Here is a 15,178-nt window from a genome sequence, read left to right as displayed (position 1 = left end):
TTCACTTTTAGTGTGTGTGTGTGTGTGTGTGTGTGTGTGTGTGTGTGTGTGTGTGTGTGTGTGTGTGTGTGTGTGTGTGTGTGTGTGTGTGTGTGTGTGTGTGTGTGTAGGAACCTGGTCACATGTCTCTCGGTGTCTATGGACGGCACCCTGCTGTTGTCTGGGTCACATGACGAAACTCTGAGGCTGTGGGACGTCCTTAGCAAGCAGACCATCCGCTGCTCCGCCCACAAAGGTAAGCTCCTCCCCTAAACACTGTACCCCCCACGAAGGTAAACTCCTCCCCCTAAACACTACCGTCCACAAAGGTAAGCTCCTCCCCCTAAACACTGTACCGCCCACAAATGTAAACTCCTCCCCCTAAACACTACCGTCCACAAAGGTAAACTCCTCCCCTAAACACTGTACCGCCCACAAAGTTAAGCTCCTCCCCCTAAACACTGTACTGCCCACAAAGGTAAGCTCCTCCCCCTAAACACTGTACCGCCCACGAAGGTAAGCTCCTCCCCCTAAACACTGTACCGCCCACGAAGGTAAGCTCCTCCCCCTAAACACTGTACCGCCCACAAAGGTAAACTCCTCCCCCTAAACACTACCGTCCACAAAGGTAAACTCCTCCCCCTAAACACTGTACCGCCCACAAAGGTAAACTCCTCCCCCTAAACACTACCGTCCACAAAGGTAAGCTCCTCCCCCTAAACACTGTACCGTCCACAAAGGTAAGCTCCTCCCCCTAAACACTGTACCGCCCACAAAGGTAAACTCCTCCCCCTAAACACTGTACCGCCCACAAAGGTAAACTCCTCCCCCTAAACACTACCGTCCACAAAGGTAAGCTCCTAAACACTGTACCGTATCTACAATATACGTGATCATACATGTATAATACTAGAAGTTCGGGCCGCGTCTAGCGTGACGCGGCGTCCACTTGGCAGTGCCACATTACCGGCACCTCACAGTGTGAGAGAGAGTTTTGTGCTCCCCTAAATCCACGCCAGGCTATGAAAATACCCACTTGACAAACAGGTGACGTGCATGACCTCTGCAATGACCAAAACCCACTTTGTGATTACTCACACCTGGCATGGCAGACCTGTGAGCACGGACCTCTGACGTCACGCTCATGTCACACGACTCAGCCATAATCATATAAAGAGTGGTGCAACGTACATACAACCGACATACTGACAGGATTCAAATTGTATTATAGATTATTAATATATTATTATTATTCATATTCCAGGGCCAGTGACCAACGCAGTCATCATACATGTATAATATTATTTTATTATTATTCATATTCCAGGGCCAGTGACCAACGCAGTCATCAGGGCGTGTCCAGCCAACATGATGACATCATCAGACAGCCGTCCAGTGGTTTCTCTTCCTCGGTTCAGTCGTCATCTGATCTCCTCCCAGCAGCAAGGGGAGGGGCTGGGGGGCGAAGCCGGGGTGCTGAGCCTCCGCCTGGGACTCAATACACAGGTATTTATTATTTATAATACCTTTAAAATACCTTTAAAATATATATATATACACATACACACTTAGATAACATCTAGTTAACACATTGACTGCCATCGGCTAATCTCAGAACGTCCATCGTAGTGCCAAGCAATTTCTTACCTTTTTTGTTTTTTTGATTCCGTCATAGGCCCCGCTAAATCCGTTTAAAATCCGCGTTCATTTGGTTCGACACAAACACGGGACCCGACCGAACAAAACGCTGAAAACCGTGCGGCGATCCGACACTGCATTCTGGAGAACGAGAGGAAAACGCTAAAATGGTGGATGCGGTGAGAAAAACAACAAGCCAGAGATAATGGCGTCCAAAGTTGACCGCTAGACAGGAAACGGAGGCGGGAGAAAAACCGGAAACAGTATTATTTCGTTTCCGGTCCGCCCACTTCGAGACCGGAAGTGCAAAAAAAATCCGGAATCTGCACCTGCACGATTTAACATGGGAAAACTACGGGACTACGGGCTACGGGAACGGCAGTTAACGGTTGGATTTAACGGCCCGTAGGACTACGGGCCTGGCAGTGGATGTGTTAATACCTGATAACTACATCTATATCAGGGTTCCCCAATAGGCGGCCCGCGGGCCATTTGCGGCCCGCGAGAGGCAACTGTGCGGCCCGTGACGACTCCTGGAATAAAAAAAATGTTTGAAAAAATGATTTTTTTTTTTTTTTTGAAAAAAATTAAAAATAATAATCAAATTCACACACACTTACACATTGTGCGTAAAAGTTATAACAGACCCCCCTAAAAGCACTACACAAGAAACCCAGGCCTAAAATAACAGTGTCAAATTAGCTAGATTAGAGGAAAACATTTTTTTTCGAAATAAAGTTGACAAAAACAGAAATCTAAATCCACCCAAAACCGCGAAATGTTCGCCCAAAACCCGCCCAAAACCGCAAAAAAAAAAAACGCGTGCGGCCGCGAGGGCACCGGCCCTCAGCTTGGCACCCGAGACAGAATTTGGCCCTTGGGGAAAACTAATTGGGGAACCCTGATCTATATGGTGCTGAGCCAGTGCCTGGGACTCAATACACAGGTCATTATAATACCTTAAAAAAAAATATATATATATATATATATATATATATATATATACATACACACACACACACACACACACACACACACACACACACACACACACACACACACTCTTAGATAACATCTAGATCATTGGTTCTCAAAGTGGGGTCCGGGGACCCCCAGGGGTCCCTGAGGGAGTTCCAGGGGGTCCCCAGCTAAATGATAGATTAGGCACCAAATGGACCCTTATGGGTGTGTAACTCTGATGCTGCGTTCACACCAAAATAACGCCTTTATAAAAAAACGCCTATACTCCATTTGACTTGGCGTTTTTTGATCAAACTGGGCGTGTCCAAGGAGCTGTCACTCAAGTCTCCTCAAGTGAGCTTTTTCGAGGCGAGACGAAAACGGGCTGTGCGAAGCAGAACGCATTATGAAGTCAAAAATGAAAAATAGCAGCTGCAGATGAGAAATATGTCTATATTTAGTTACTACATAACCTATTTATGGAAAACAAATCTACAGAATGTTTATAAACAAGCTGCTAAATAACTGAACGGGCCGTCTGGTCGCTACCCCCCCACGCTGCTCTCCATGAGCCTGTCATAGGGCACTCTGTGACGGGGAGCACCGCTCGGTGTTTCCCCATGCTAGAAATGACCAAAGCGAACTTAAATCTTAATAAAAAAGCACAAACTACCTACTTCACAAGAATAATGTTGGTGTAATTAGGAGATTCGACAGGGAATCTATATTTTATATAGACAAATTAACAAGTTAAAGAAAAAATCACGTTGCAGTATTTCCTGCTTTTTTGTCTCTCGTCTCGCCGCTCAGCTGCTGCTGTCTCCGGCAGACTGACTGCGGGAGTCCCGCTACCTCCAAGGCCGAAGCCCGTAGACAGACAGATCTGTCTACGGGCATCCCTTTGATGCTTCGCTATTAGTTGAGCGACATATACACTGACTATTTAGGAAAAAGAGAGAGACACGTGTGTGTGTGTGTGTGTGTGTGTGTGTGTGTGTGTGTGTGTGTGTGTGCGTACACACATGCCGTGCTCCTCTCCTTTGCCCGAGGAGAGGGGTCTAGACCAGTGGTTCTCAAAGTGGGGTCCGGGGACCCCCAGGTGTCCTTGAGGGGGTACCAGGGGGTCCCCAGCAAAAATGTGGTAATACAGCATCACAATAATTTTAACCTTTTATACTTTGGCTATTCAAAAAATAGCAGATATACAAGCTCATATCGCGGCACCGAGTGCCGCGCTATGAGCTTGTAGATCTGCTACATATAATTTTGGGGGTCCTGGAAAAGTTTGAGAACCACTGTCCTAGACCTAGAGTGAGTTTAACAATCTTCGGACCGGCATCTCCTCACGACCGCATCGCGACCACCGGGCGGGCGACTGGAGCTGTGTTTAAACTTCTGTTCTCAATTATATTGTTTAGTTTGTTGTCTGTCTGTTGTATGTTCACAACAACATCAATAATTATAATAATAGGCATATATATATATATATATATATATATATATATATAATTATTATATTATTATAATAAACGATCTATCTATCTATCTATCTATCTTATGCATAGGCCTATATTCTAATCTATGTGATCTATCAATCACTTCTTCTCATTGCAAAAGTTGAAACATAAATGGATAGATGATCTATCCATCTATCTTTCAACTGAAATGATTCCCTCTGGGTTTTCAGACTCATGTCATGTCATAGCGACAACATGGATGATCAGCGGATCAGACGAGACGACACACACACACACACACACACACACACACACACACACACACACACACACTGCAGGCAGCGAGGACAGCTCCTCTTGCTGGCCGAGAGCAGAGTGTGATCTGTTGTGATTTGTCGGTGTCTCGTGATAAAGGTTATTATTAATTCATGATAGTATGTAGTAAATAATAATATAAGGGGGTCCGCGGCCAAATACATATAATTTTGGGGGTCCTTAGCATGGAAAAGTTTGAGAACGACTGTCCTAGACCTAGAGTGAGTTTAACAATCTTCAATACTTTAACATGCACAGCTACTAACTATCTCCCCACGACCGCATCGCGACCACCTGACTGGAGCTGTGTTTAAACTTCTGTTGTCTGTCTATACTCTATAGATGTAGGTCTAGTACATCTGCTAGATTAAAAACTTTAATCAATTAATATTTTGTTTTTGTGGGTGTGTGTTTAGTTCACGATCGGCATTCAATGGTTAGGGGGACAGTGACAGAGCTAAAGTAACTAAGTACATATACTCAAGTACTGTACTTAAGTACTTGAGGTATTTTTTACTTTACTGGAGTATTTCCAATTTTCAATACTTTTATCATCAGCGGATCGGACGGGACGAGACGACCGCATAATTAGTACTTTTACTTTTGGTACTTTACGTACATTGTGATGCCAATACTTTTGTACTTTTACTCAAGTAAATTTGGATTACCAGACTTTTACTTGGAGTGCTTCTATATTGCAGTATTGATATTTTTACTTAAGTAAAAAAAACACACAACTGACACACACACACACACACACACACACACACACACACACACACACAGTGTCTCCCCGGGAGATTTCCACTCGCTCGCCGAGTGCAGAGCAGAGCAGAGCAGGTCTAGTGATCTGTTGTGTTTTGTCGGTGTCTCGGTGATAAAGGTTATTATTAATTCATGATAGTATGTAGTAACTTTAATATTCGTTTTGTGTGGATGTGTGTAGTCCAATTCCATCCTCCGGTTTTCATCTACCCCGCTCCGCCCGGTGAAAACCGGGCTGTGGTCCACAGCGGACCGTGTGGCCTGTCTGCCCCCCAGCAGGCTCTCGTTTCCCCGGGCTGAGCTCGTAGAGCGAGGGGCCTGCCTCACGGAACATAACCAGTTTTAACTGCTTTCACGACTTGTTGGTCACATATCCTTTTATTTCCGACCATATCTATGCAATATTCTTGCCAAATCACCATTAATATTACATATACAACCTTTATTTTAAAAAATAGATTTTTATTTCGGAAACCGCTGCTGCGAGCAGGCTGCGAGCTGCGAGCTGACATTATTTTTGGCTCAATGAGCTAGTCCACGCCTACTCGGGTCCTACTGTGCTCTGATTGGCTAGAATCGCGCTTCAAGACGCCAACATTTTCTAGGCTTCAAAAACAAAAGCGTCAAAGCTCGGGTCTGGGGAGAAAAAAAGCACGCCTTTACATTTAGGCGTTTAAACGCGCGTGAACATTTTTAAAACGCCCTGACGGGTCCATTTGGTTCCATGTGTACACTCTCAGAGTTAAATTAACATAGATTTTACGATATAAACTGGGGTCCAAGTGATATAAATGCCATTAAATGGGGGTCCGTAGCCCTAATGCATGTCAAACTGGGGGGTCCTTCAAATTAAAATGGTTGAGATTCATTGCTAGAGCCGTAAAAAAAATCTTCTCTTATGGGGGGTCCCTGGCATATCTTTTCAAATGGGGGTCCGCGGCCTAACAAGTGTCAATTTGGGGGTCCTTGACATGAAAAAGTTTGAGAACCACTGATCTAGATAATACCTGATAACTACATCTATGTGGGGGCTGAGCCTCTGTCTGGGACTCAATACACAGGTCATTATAATACCTTTAAAACACCTTTAAAACACCTTTAACCCTTTGAGACCTGAAGCCGATTCTACATGTCTCCTAAATCTCAACAGTTTTCTGAAAAAATGTATGTTTCTATATCAGTGGTAGGGCTGTCAAAAAAAATCGATTCATGAATAAATCGCGATTCTTAATGCCACGATTTTAAAAATCGATTCAAAATATTAAAATCGATTTTTTTAATTTTTTTAATTTTTTTTAATTTTTTTTTTTTATTTATTTATTTTTTTTTTTTTTTATAAAATCGCAATAAATCGCAGAATCGAATATCAATTAATCGCAGAATCGCAATTTTAATCGAATCGGCACCCTAGAAAATCGCAATAAATCGCAGAATCGCAATTTTAATCGAATCGGCACCCTAGAAAATCGCAATAAATCGCAGAATCGAATCGAATATCAATTAATCGCAGAATCGCAATTTTAATCGAATCGGCACCCTAGGAATCGATTTTGAATCGAATCGTGAGGTAAGTGAATCGTGACACCCCTAATCAGTGGTGCTCAATCTTTTTCATGTCAAGGACCCCCAAAATTATATGTATTTGGCCACAGACCCCCATCAAAATATCTTGTTCCAGGGACCCCCCCAGAAGCAAAGATTTGAGTTAAAAATGTTCGCTTTAAAAATATATATATTCAAAGATTTGCACACGTTTTCACGAATTGCACTCGGTGCCGCGCTACCAGCTTGTAGATCTGCTATTTTTGAATAGCCCAAAGTATAAAATAATGCTTTTTTAGCTCAAATCTAAAAATGACACAGTTCCAGGTCTTAATGGGTTAATACTGTATTAACTTGCCATTGAATACACACACTGTATTGAAGATTCAAGATTTTGCTGTGCTATGACGCGCAATTTGAATGCTAATGAGGTACTCAATTCAGTGACCTACGTTCAATGAAGTGAATGGCAGGTCGCTGAAATGTGTGAATTCCTTCGCCAGTAGCCATTCATTATCACCTTAAAGATGGAGTGCCATGATATTTTTCAACCCTAAAACCTGATCATAAGGTATTATTATTATGTAAGGATTTAAAAAAAAAAAAAAAAAAAGTGTACAGAAATTGTTTAAAAAAAATGTTTTTATGTGGACACGCCTCCAGTTCATTAAGTATGCCTGGTTCTCACCTTAGCACCTCCTCCACCACCTTAGCACCACCCACCTGTCCTAGTCCCTCCTCCTCCTCCTCATGCCCACACCTGTTGTGTTATGATAATGAGGGGGGAGGGTATGTTTTTTGGGGGGCTCTGTGATGTCACTAAAGGGCTGTTTCTCTGTTTGACCCTCAAGGTTTCAGCCTCCAGGAAGAAACTCCAAATAGTCAGAGAAGACATAAAACACCATAAAACCACCAGCGGGGGCCTTAACCCTTTAAGCCCTGAAGAAGCATCTGTGTCACTTTTTGATTTGAGCTAAAAAGCATTTTTTTTACTCTTTGGCTATTCAAAAAATAGCAGATATACAAGCTCATAGCGCGGCACAGAGTGCCGCGCTATGAGCTTGTAGATCTGCTATCTTAGAAATATCGTTATTTTTTGGCAAATCTTGAGATTTGAGTTTCAAAAGCGAACATTTGTAACTCAAATCTTTGCTTCTGGGGGATTTAACAGTTTTTTGAAAACACTTATGTCGCCATAATATCAGTGGTTCTTTTTTCCATGTCAAGGACCCCCAAAATGACATGTATTTAGCCACGGACCCCCATCTAAAAAATATATGTTTCAGGGACCCCCGGAAGCAAAGATTCGAGTTAAAAAATGTCGCTTTAAAACAATATATATATATTAAAAGATTTGCACACATTTTCACGATTTTTCAAAAATAGCAGATCTACAAGCTCGTAGCGCGGCACTACGAGCTTGTATATCTGCTATTTTTGAATAGCCCAAAGTGTAAAATAATGCTTTTTAGCTCAAATCAAAAAGTGACACAGAGTTCTATCAACCTCATAGACACATGAAAAACAGAAAAAGTGCAAAAACATGGCACCAGCTCTTTAAGAACAATAGCCACGCACATGATAAGCCTTCACCTCAGAGTTAGACTAGTCAGACGGTCAGACCACATTCTTGCTGTTTGTATTGCCGCGCCCCCCAGCACAGCCCAGCCACTCCTGGGTGCAGCGTATCAGATGCGTATCAACTAGGGGTGTGCCGATATATCGTCCCACGATATATCGCGATACGTTTTCGTGACGATATGTATCGTTTTGGGGGGAAAAAATATCGTTTTGAAAAAATCTAAAAACGATCTATCTATCTATCTATCTATCTTATGCATAGGCCTATATTCTAATCTATGTGATCTATCAATCACTTCTTCTCATTGCAAAAGTTGAAACATAAATGGATAGATGATCTATCCATCTATCTTTCAACTGAAATGATTCCCTCTGGGTTTTCAGACTCATGTCATGTCATAGCGACAACATGGATGATCAGCGGATCAGACGAGACGACACACACACACACACACACACACACACACACACACACACACACACACACACACACACACTGCAGGCAGCGAGGACAGCTCCTCTTGCTGGCCGAGAGCAGAGTGTGATCTGTTGTGATTTGTCGGTGTCTCGTGATAAAGGTTATTATTAATTCATGATAGTATGTAGTAAATAATAATATAAGGGGGTCCGCGGCCAAATACATATAATTTTGGGGGTCCTTAGCATGGAAAAGTTTGAGAACGACTGTCCTAGACCTAGAGTGAGTTTAACAATCTTCAATACTTTAACATGCACAGCTACTAACTATCTCCCCACGACCGCATCGCGACCACCTGACTGGAGCTGTGTTTAAACTTCTGTTGTCTGTCTATACTCTATAGATGTAGGTCTAGTACATCTGCTAGATTAAAAACTTTAATCAATTAATATTTTGTTTTTGTGGGTGTGTGTTTAGTTCACGATCGGCATTCAATGGTTAGGGGGACAGTGACAGAGCTAAAGTAACTAAGTACATATACTCAAGTACTGTACTTAAGTACTTGAGGTATTTTTTACTTTACTGGAGTATTTCCAATTTTCAATACTTTTATCATCAGCGGATCGGACGGGACGAGACGACCGCATAATTAGTACTTTTACTTTTGGTACTTTACGTACATTGTGATGCCAATACTTTTGTACTTTTACTCAAGTAAATTTGGATTACCAGACTTTTACTTGGAGTGCTTCTATATTGCAGTATTGATATTTTTACTTAAGTAAAAAAAACACACAACTGACACACACACACACACACACACACACACACACACACACACACACACACACACACACAGTGTCTCCCCGGGAGATTTCCACTCGCTCGCCGAGTGCAGAGCAGAGCAGAGCAGGTCTAGTGATCTGTTGTGTTTTGTCGGTGTCTCGGTGATAAAGGTTATTATTAATTCATGATAGTATGTAGTAACTTTAATATTCGTTTTGTGTGGATGTGTGTAGTCCAATTCCATCCTCCGGTTTTCATCTACCCCGCTCCGCCCGGTGAAAACCGGGCTGTGGTCCACAGCGGACCGTGTGGCCTGTCTGCCCCCCAGCAGGCTCTCGTTTCCCCGGGCTGAGCTCGTAGAGCGAGGGGCCTGCCTCACGGAACATAACCAGTTTTAACTGCTTTCACGACTTGTTGGTCACATATCCTTTTATTTCCGACCATATCTATGCAATATTCTTGCCAAATCACCATTAATATTACATATACAACCTTTATTTTAAAAAATAGATTTTTATTTCGGAAACCGCTGCTGCGAGCAGGCTGCGAGCTGCGAGCTGACATTATTTTTGGCTCAATGAGCTAGTCCACGCCTACTCGGGTCCTACTGTGCTCTGATTGGCTAGAATCGCGCTTCAAGACGCCAACATTTTCTAGGCTTCAAAAACAAAAGCGTCAAAGCTCGGGTCTGGGGAGAAAAAAAGCACGCCTTTACATTTAGGCGTTTAAACGCGCGTGAACATTTTTAAAACGCCCTGACGGGTCCATTTGGTTCCATGTGTACACTCTCAGAGTTAAATTAACATAGATTTTACGATATAAACTGGGGTCCAAGTGATATAAATGCCATTAAATGGGGGTCCGTAGCCCTAATGCATGTCAAACTGGGGGGTCCTTCAAATTAAAATGGTTGAGATTCATTGCTAGAGCCGTAAAAAAAATCTTCTCTTATGGGGGGTCCCTGGCATATCTTTTCAAATGGGGGTCCGCGGCCTAACAAGTGTCAATTTGGGGGTCCTTGACATGAAAAAGTTTGAGAACCACTGATCTAGATAATACCTGATAACTACATCTATGTGGGGGCTGAGCCTCTGTCTGGGACTCAATACACAGGTCATTATAATACCTTTAAAACACCTTTAAAACACCTTTAACCCTTTGAGACCTGAAGCCGATTCTACATGTCTCCTAAATCTCAACAGTTTTCTGAAAAAATGTATGTTTCTATATCAGTGGTGCTCAATCTTTTTCATGTCAAGGACCCCCAAAATTATATGTATTTGGCCACAGACCCCCATCAAAATATCTTGTTCCAGGGACCCCCCCAGAAGCAAAGATTTGAGTTAAAAATGTTCGCTTTAAAAATATATATATTCAAAGATTTGCACACGTTTTCACGAATTGCACTCGGTGCCGCGCTACCAGCTTGTAGATCTGCTATTTTTGAATAGCCCAAAGTATAAAATAATGCTTTTTTAGCTCAAATCTAAAAATGACACAGTTCCAGGTCTTAATGGGTTAATACTGTATTAACTTGCCATTGAATACACACACTGTATTGAAGATTCAAGATTTTGCTGTGCTATGACGCGCAATTTGAATGCTAATGAGGTACTCAATTCAGTGACCTACGTTCAATGAAGTGAATGGCAGGTCGCTGAAATGTGTGAATTCCTTCGCCAGTAGCCATTCATTATCACCTTAAAGATGGAGTGCCATGATATTTTTCAACCCTAAAACCTGATCATAAGGTATTATTATTATGTAAGGATTTTTTTCAAAAAAAAAAAAAAGTGTACAGAAATTGTTTAAAAAAAATGTTTTTATGTGGACACGCCTCCAGTTCATTAAGTATGCCTGGTTCTCACCTTAGCACCTCCTCCACCACCTTAGCACCACCCACCTGTCCTAGTCCCTCCTCCTCCTCCTCATGCCCACACCTGTTGTGTTATGATAATGAGGGGGGAGGGTATGTTTTTTGGGGGGCTCTGTGATGTCACTAAAGGGCTGTTTCTCTGTTTGACCCTCAAGGTTTCAGCCTCCAGGAAGAAACTCCAAATAGTCAGAGAAGACATAAAACACCATAAAACCACCAGCGGGGGCCTTAACCCTTTAAGCCCTGAAGAAGCATCTGTGTCACTTTTTGATTTGAGCTAAAAAGCATTTTTTTTACTCTTTGGCTATTCAAAAAATAGCAGATATACAAGCTCATAGCGCGGCACAGAGTGCCGCGCTATGAGCTTGTAGATCTGCTATCTTAGAAATATCGTTATTTTTTGGCAAATCTTGAGATTTGAGTTTCAAAAGCGAACATTTGTAACTCAAATCTTTGCTTCTGGGGGATTTAACAGTTTTTTGAAAACACTTATGTCGCCATAATATCAGTGGTTCTTTTTTCCATGTCAAGGACCCCCAAAATGACATGTATTTAGCCACGGACCCCCATCTAAAAATATATGTTTCAGGGACCCCCGGAAGCAAAGATTCGAGTTAAAAAATGTCGCTTTAAAACAATATATATATATTAAAAGATTTGCACACATTTTCACGATTTTTCAAAAATAGCAGATCTACAAGCTCGTAGCGCGGCACTACGAGCTTGTATATCTGCTATTTTTGAATAGCCCAAAGTGTAAAATAATGCTTTTTAGCTCAAATCAAAAAGTGACACAGAGTTCTATCAACCTCATAGACACATGAAAAACAGAAAAAGTGCAAAAACATGGCACCAGCTCTTTAAGAACAATAGCCACGCACATGATAAGCCTTCACCTCAGAGTTAGACTAGTCAGACGGTCAGACCACATTCTTGCTGTTTGTATTGCCGCGCCCCCCAGCACAGCCCAGCCACTCCTGGGTGCAGCGTATCAGATGCGTATCAACTAGGGGTGTGCCGATATATCGTCCCACGATATATCGCGATACGTTTTCGTGACGATATGTATCGTTTTGGGGGGAAAAAATATCGTTTTGAAAAAAGAAATATATATATATATATTTTTAAATGTTTTTACAATAATAATAATCAGGCATGCAAACAGCCCCGAGGTGAAAAGGGTGACAACATGTTGTTGTTTTTTTCGGGTCAGGTGTCACACTATTGCCCTATTTGGATTGAAAACGGCTATTGTAGCTGAAAAGCTACAAGTTTGCATGTCTGAATAATGCAAAAACTGAATTATTTGTTTGCATTTACTTTTTTCCTCCTCCATATATTTTCATAATAAAAAAAGTGCGTATCGATATTGATATCGTATCGAAGTTGTGAGCCAAATATCGTATCGTATCGTTTGGTGAAATTAGTGTATCGGCACACCCCTAGTATCAACGTATCAGATACGCCGTTTCGAACTGTTTTTGAATGTATACGGTGGCGACGAAAAAAAATCTGCAGGCCATACGGCGTATACAGCGTACCACGGTAGAACACATCACTGCTTGTGTACCATATGTAACTATATGTAGCTATAGGTAACTCTATGTAACTATAGGTAACTATGTAACTATATGTAACTATATGTAAAGCCACAGGCCTACGTACTACATGTAACTGTGTGTGTGTGTGTGTGTGTGTGTGTGTGTGTGTGTGTGTGTGTGTGTGTGTGTGTGTGTGTGTGTGTGTGTGTGTGTGTGTGTGTGTGTGTGTGTGTAGGAGCAGCCTCAGGCCTACATGGATAAAGGTGACAGACTGTACTCTCTGATGAGCGCTGTGACCAACAAGGTAACTATAGAATATTATATAAAACACCAAAGCCAAGAAATACATTATTTGGCACATAGATGTATCTATAGATATATATCTATGTATCTATCTATATATCTATATCTATATAGGAGTGCAGCAGCAGCGTTCTGAATGAACTTTCATTTTAAAGTGACTCTAAACTGTACCTCATGATTACATTTATGAATAATTAACTATTCAATCAATTCACAACAACCAACCTGTCTGTCTGTCTGTCTGTCTGTCTGTCTGTCTGTCTGTCTGTCTGTCTGTCTGTCTGTTTGCCTGCCTGCCTGCCTGCCTGCCTGTATGTCTGTCTGTCTCTCTCTCAGGGTGTGTATGGAGAGGGAGAGAACACGATGGTCAGAGTGTCAGAGTTGGAGGAAGAAGTTCGAACTCTGAAGAAAGTCAACAAAGATCTTTACGACTTTTCTACACAACTGTTAACTAAACCCACATAACACACACACACACACACACACACACACACACACACACACACACACACACACACACACACACACACACACACACACACACACACACACACACACACACACACTACTTTTTTTTTACTTGACGGTGATGTCATTAGGCCAACTTTGTGATGTTTTGATTCAGTGTTTTCCTTGTTGACACACACACACACACACACACACACACACACACACACACACACACACACACACACACACACAGTCAGTTGATAATAAAGGTGGAAGTGTGAATTGATGAAGGTTTTATTTGTGACAGAACTTTAACTTGACTTATAATTCACATGTGATGAATGTTTCTTTCCCCAACAGACCGAAAATAGACAATCTTGTGAGCTTGTAGATCGTCTATTTTCAAATAGCCTAGTATAGGCTACTGTAGGCAGATCCAGTCCTTTGGAGATTTTATCCTGTCCTCTGCAGCTAGTATATACCTTATTCTTACAGGGTTCCCACACATTTTTAACAATGAATTTTCCATAACTTTTCCAAAGTATTTTACCCCATTTCCAGGACTATAGAAATCATACAGTGCAATAATGAGACTCTTAAACCAGTGTCCCATCAATGCCCCAAGACAGACTCGAGCGAAGGTGTCACGTGACAAAAAAAACAGATCTACAAGCTAACAACGTATCAAGTAGCACTGCATTTTATCACATTTTACCTGTCTTTCACGTAATGTTTGACAAAAACAATGTATTTCGTTGCTGTCGGGGAGAAACCTCTCATCTACAGTGTCACACAAAAGCATCAAAAGTAGCAGATCTACAAGCTCGAAACGCGGCGCGAAGCGACGTGTTTCGAGCTTGTAGATCTGCTACTTTTGACATTTTAGAATTTGAATCCTGAAAACTAACAGTTTTGAACATTTTCCAAAACATTTGATTAATTCCAGACCTTTTCCAGGGCCTGGAAAACTGTTTTTCTAATTTCAAAATATTTCCAGGAATTTCATGACCGTGGGAACCCTGTTCTTAATCCTAAACGTAACTCTGTGTGTGTGTGTGTGTGTGTGTGTGTGTGTGTGTGTGTGTGTGTGTGTGTGTGTGTGTGTGTGTGCGTGTGTGTGTGTTCTTTCTTTCTTTCTGTGGGTTTAAGTGCCAGTATAGTGCTACCATAATGTACACAACTGTCAAAAATACATAATTCTTAGTAGGAATACATTTGCCTCCTGTGTGAATTGTGCATATTATGAATAGGATGGGGTAGGTGTATTTTAACATCAGTCATAATGGTGGTACATGGAGTGGAGAGACAAATATTCTCTGAACATGCAGTATTTTGTGTGAATTACACAATGTGTTGTAACACACGTTGTAGCCTATTGTGTTATCCCCTAAAGAATTGACATATTTTATGACTGTTCGCGGAGCAGTATGGGTTAGCGCCCCAGGCTGTGTCTTCTGTGAGGAAGAAGCCCAACAGACCCACGGTGAGGCCTTTAGGAGGGCCATTCCAGCAAACCGCAAGTGGAGTTAATACCATTAGACGGCCCAATCTAGTGGTGTCGGCCCAA

At 41.9% G+C, this 15,178-nt stretch overlaps 1 protein-coding gene across 1 annotated transcript in view; it reads left to right on the top strand.

Annotated features, from left to right (window-relative positions):
• Window positions 1–13,860, top strand: part of wdr18 (WD repeat domain 18) — a 51,896-nt gene extending 38,036 nt beyond the window's left edge. Inside the window, exons 8-11 of the mRNA XM_084057642.1 lie at window positions 111–235; window positions 1,307–1,485; window positions 13,094–13,162; window positions 13,498–13,860. Of these exons, the coding sequence (XP_083913768.1) occupies window positions 111–235; window positions 1,307–1,485; window positions 13,094–13,162; window positions 13,498–13,626 (502 nt within the window). The 3' untranslated portion in view covers window positions 13,627–13,860. The remainder of the gene's footprint in view (window positions 1–110; window positions 236–1,306; window positions 1,486–13,093; window positions 13,163–13,497) is intronic.
• The last annotated feature ends 1,318 nt before the right edge of the window (window positions 13,861–15,178 follow it).

The sequence above is a fragment of the Gymnoscopelus microlampas genome (genome assembly GCF_963454915.1).
Source record: "Gymnoscopelus microlampas genome assembly, chromosome: 5".
NCBI classification, from domain to species: Eukaryota; Metazoa; Chordata; class Actinopteri; order Myctophiformes; family Myctophidae; genus Gymnoscopelus; species Gymnoscopelus microlampas.
The sequence above is the reverse complement of the archived record's forward strand: the minus strand, read 5'-3'. Positions and strand labels throughout refer to the sequence as shown.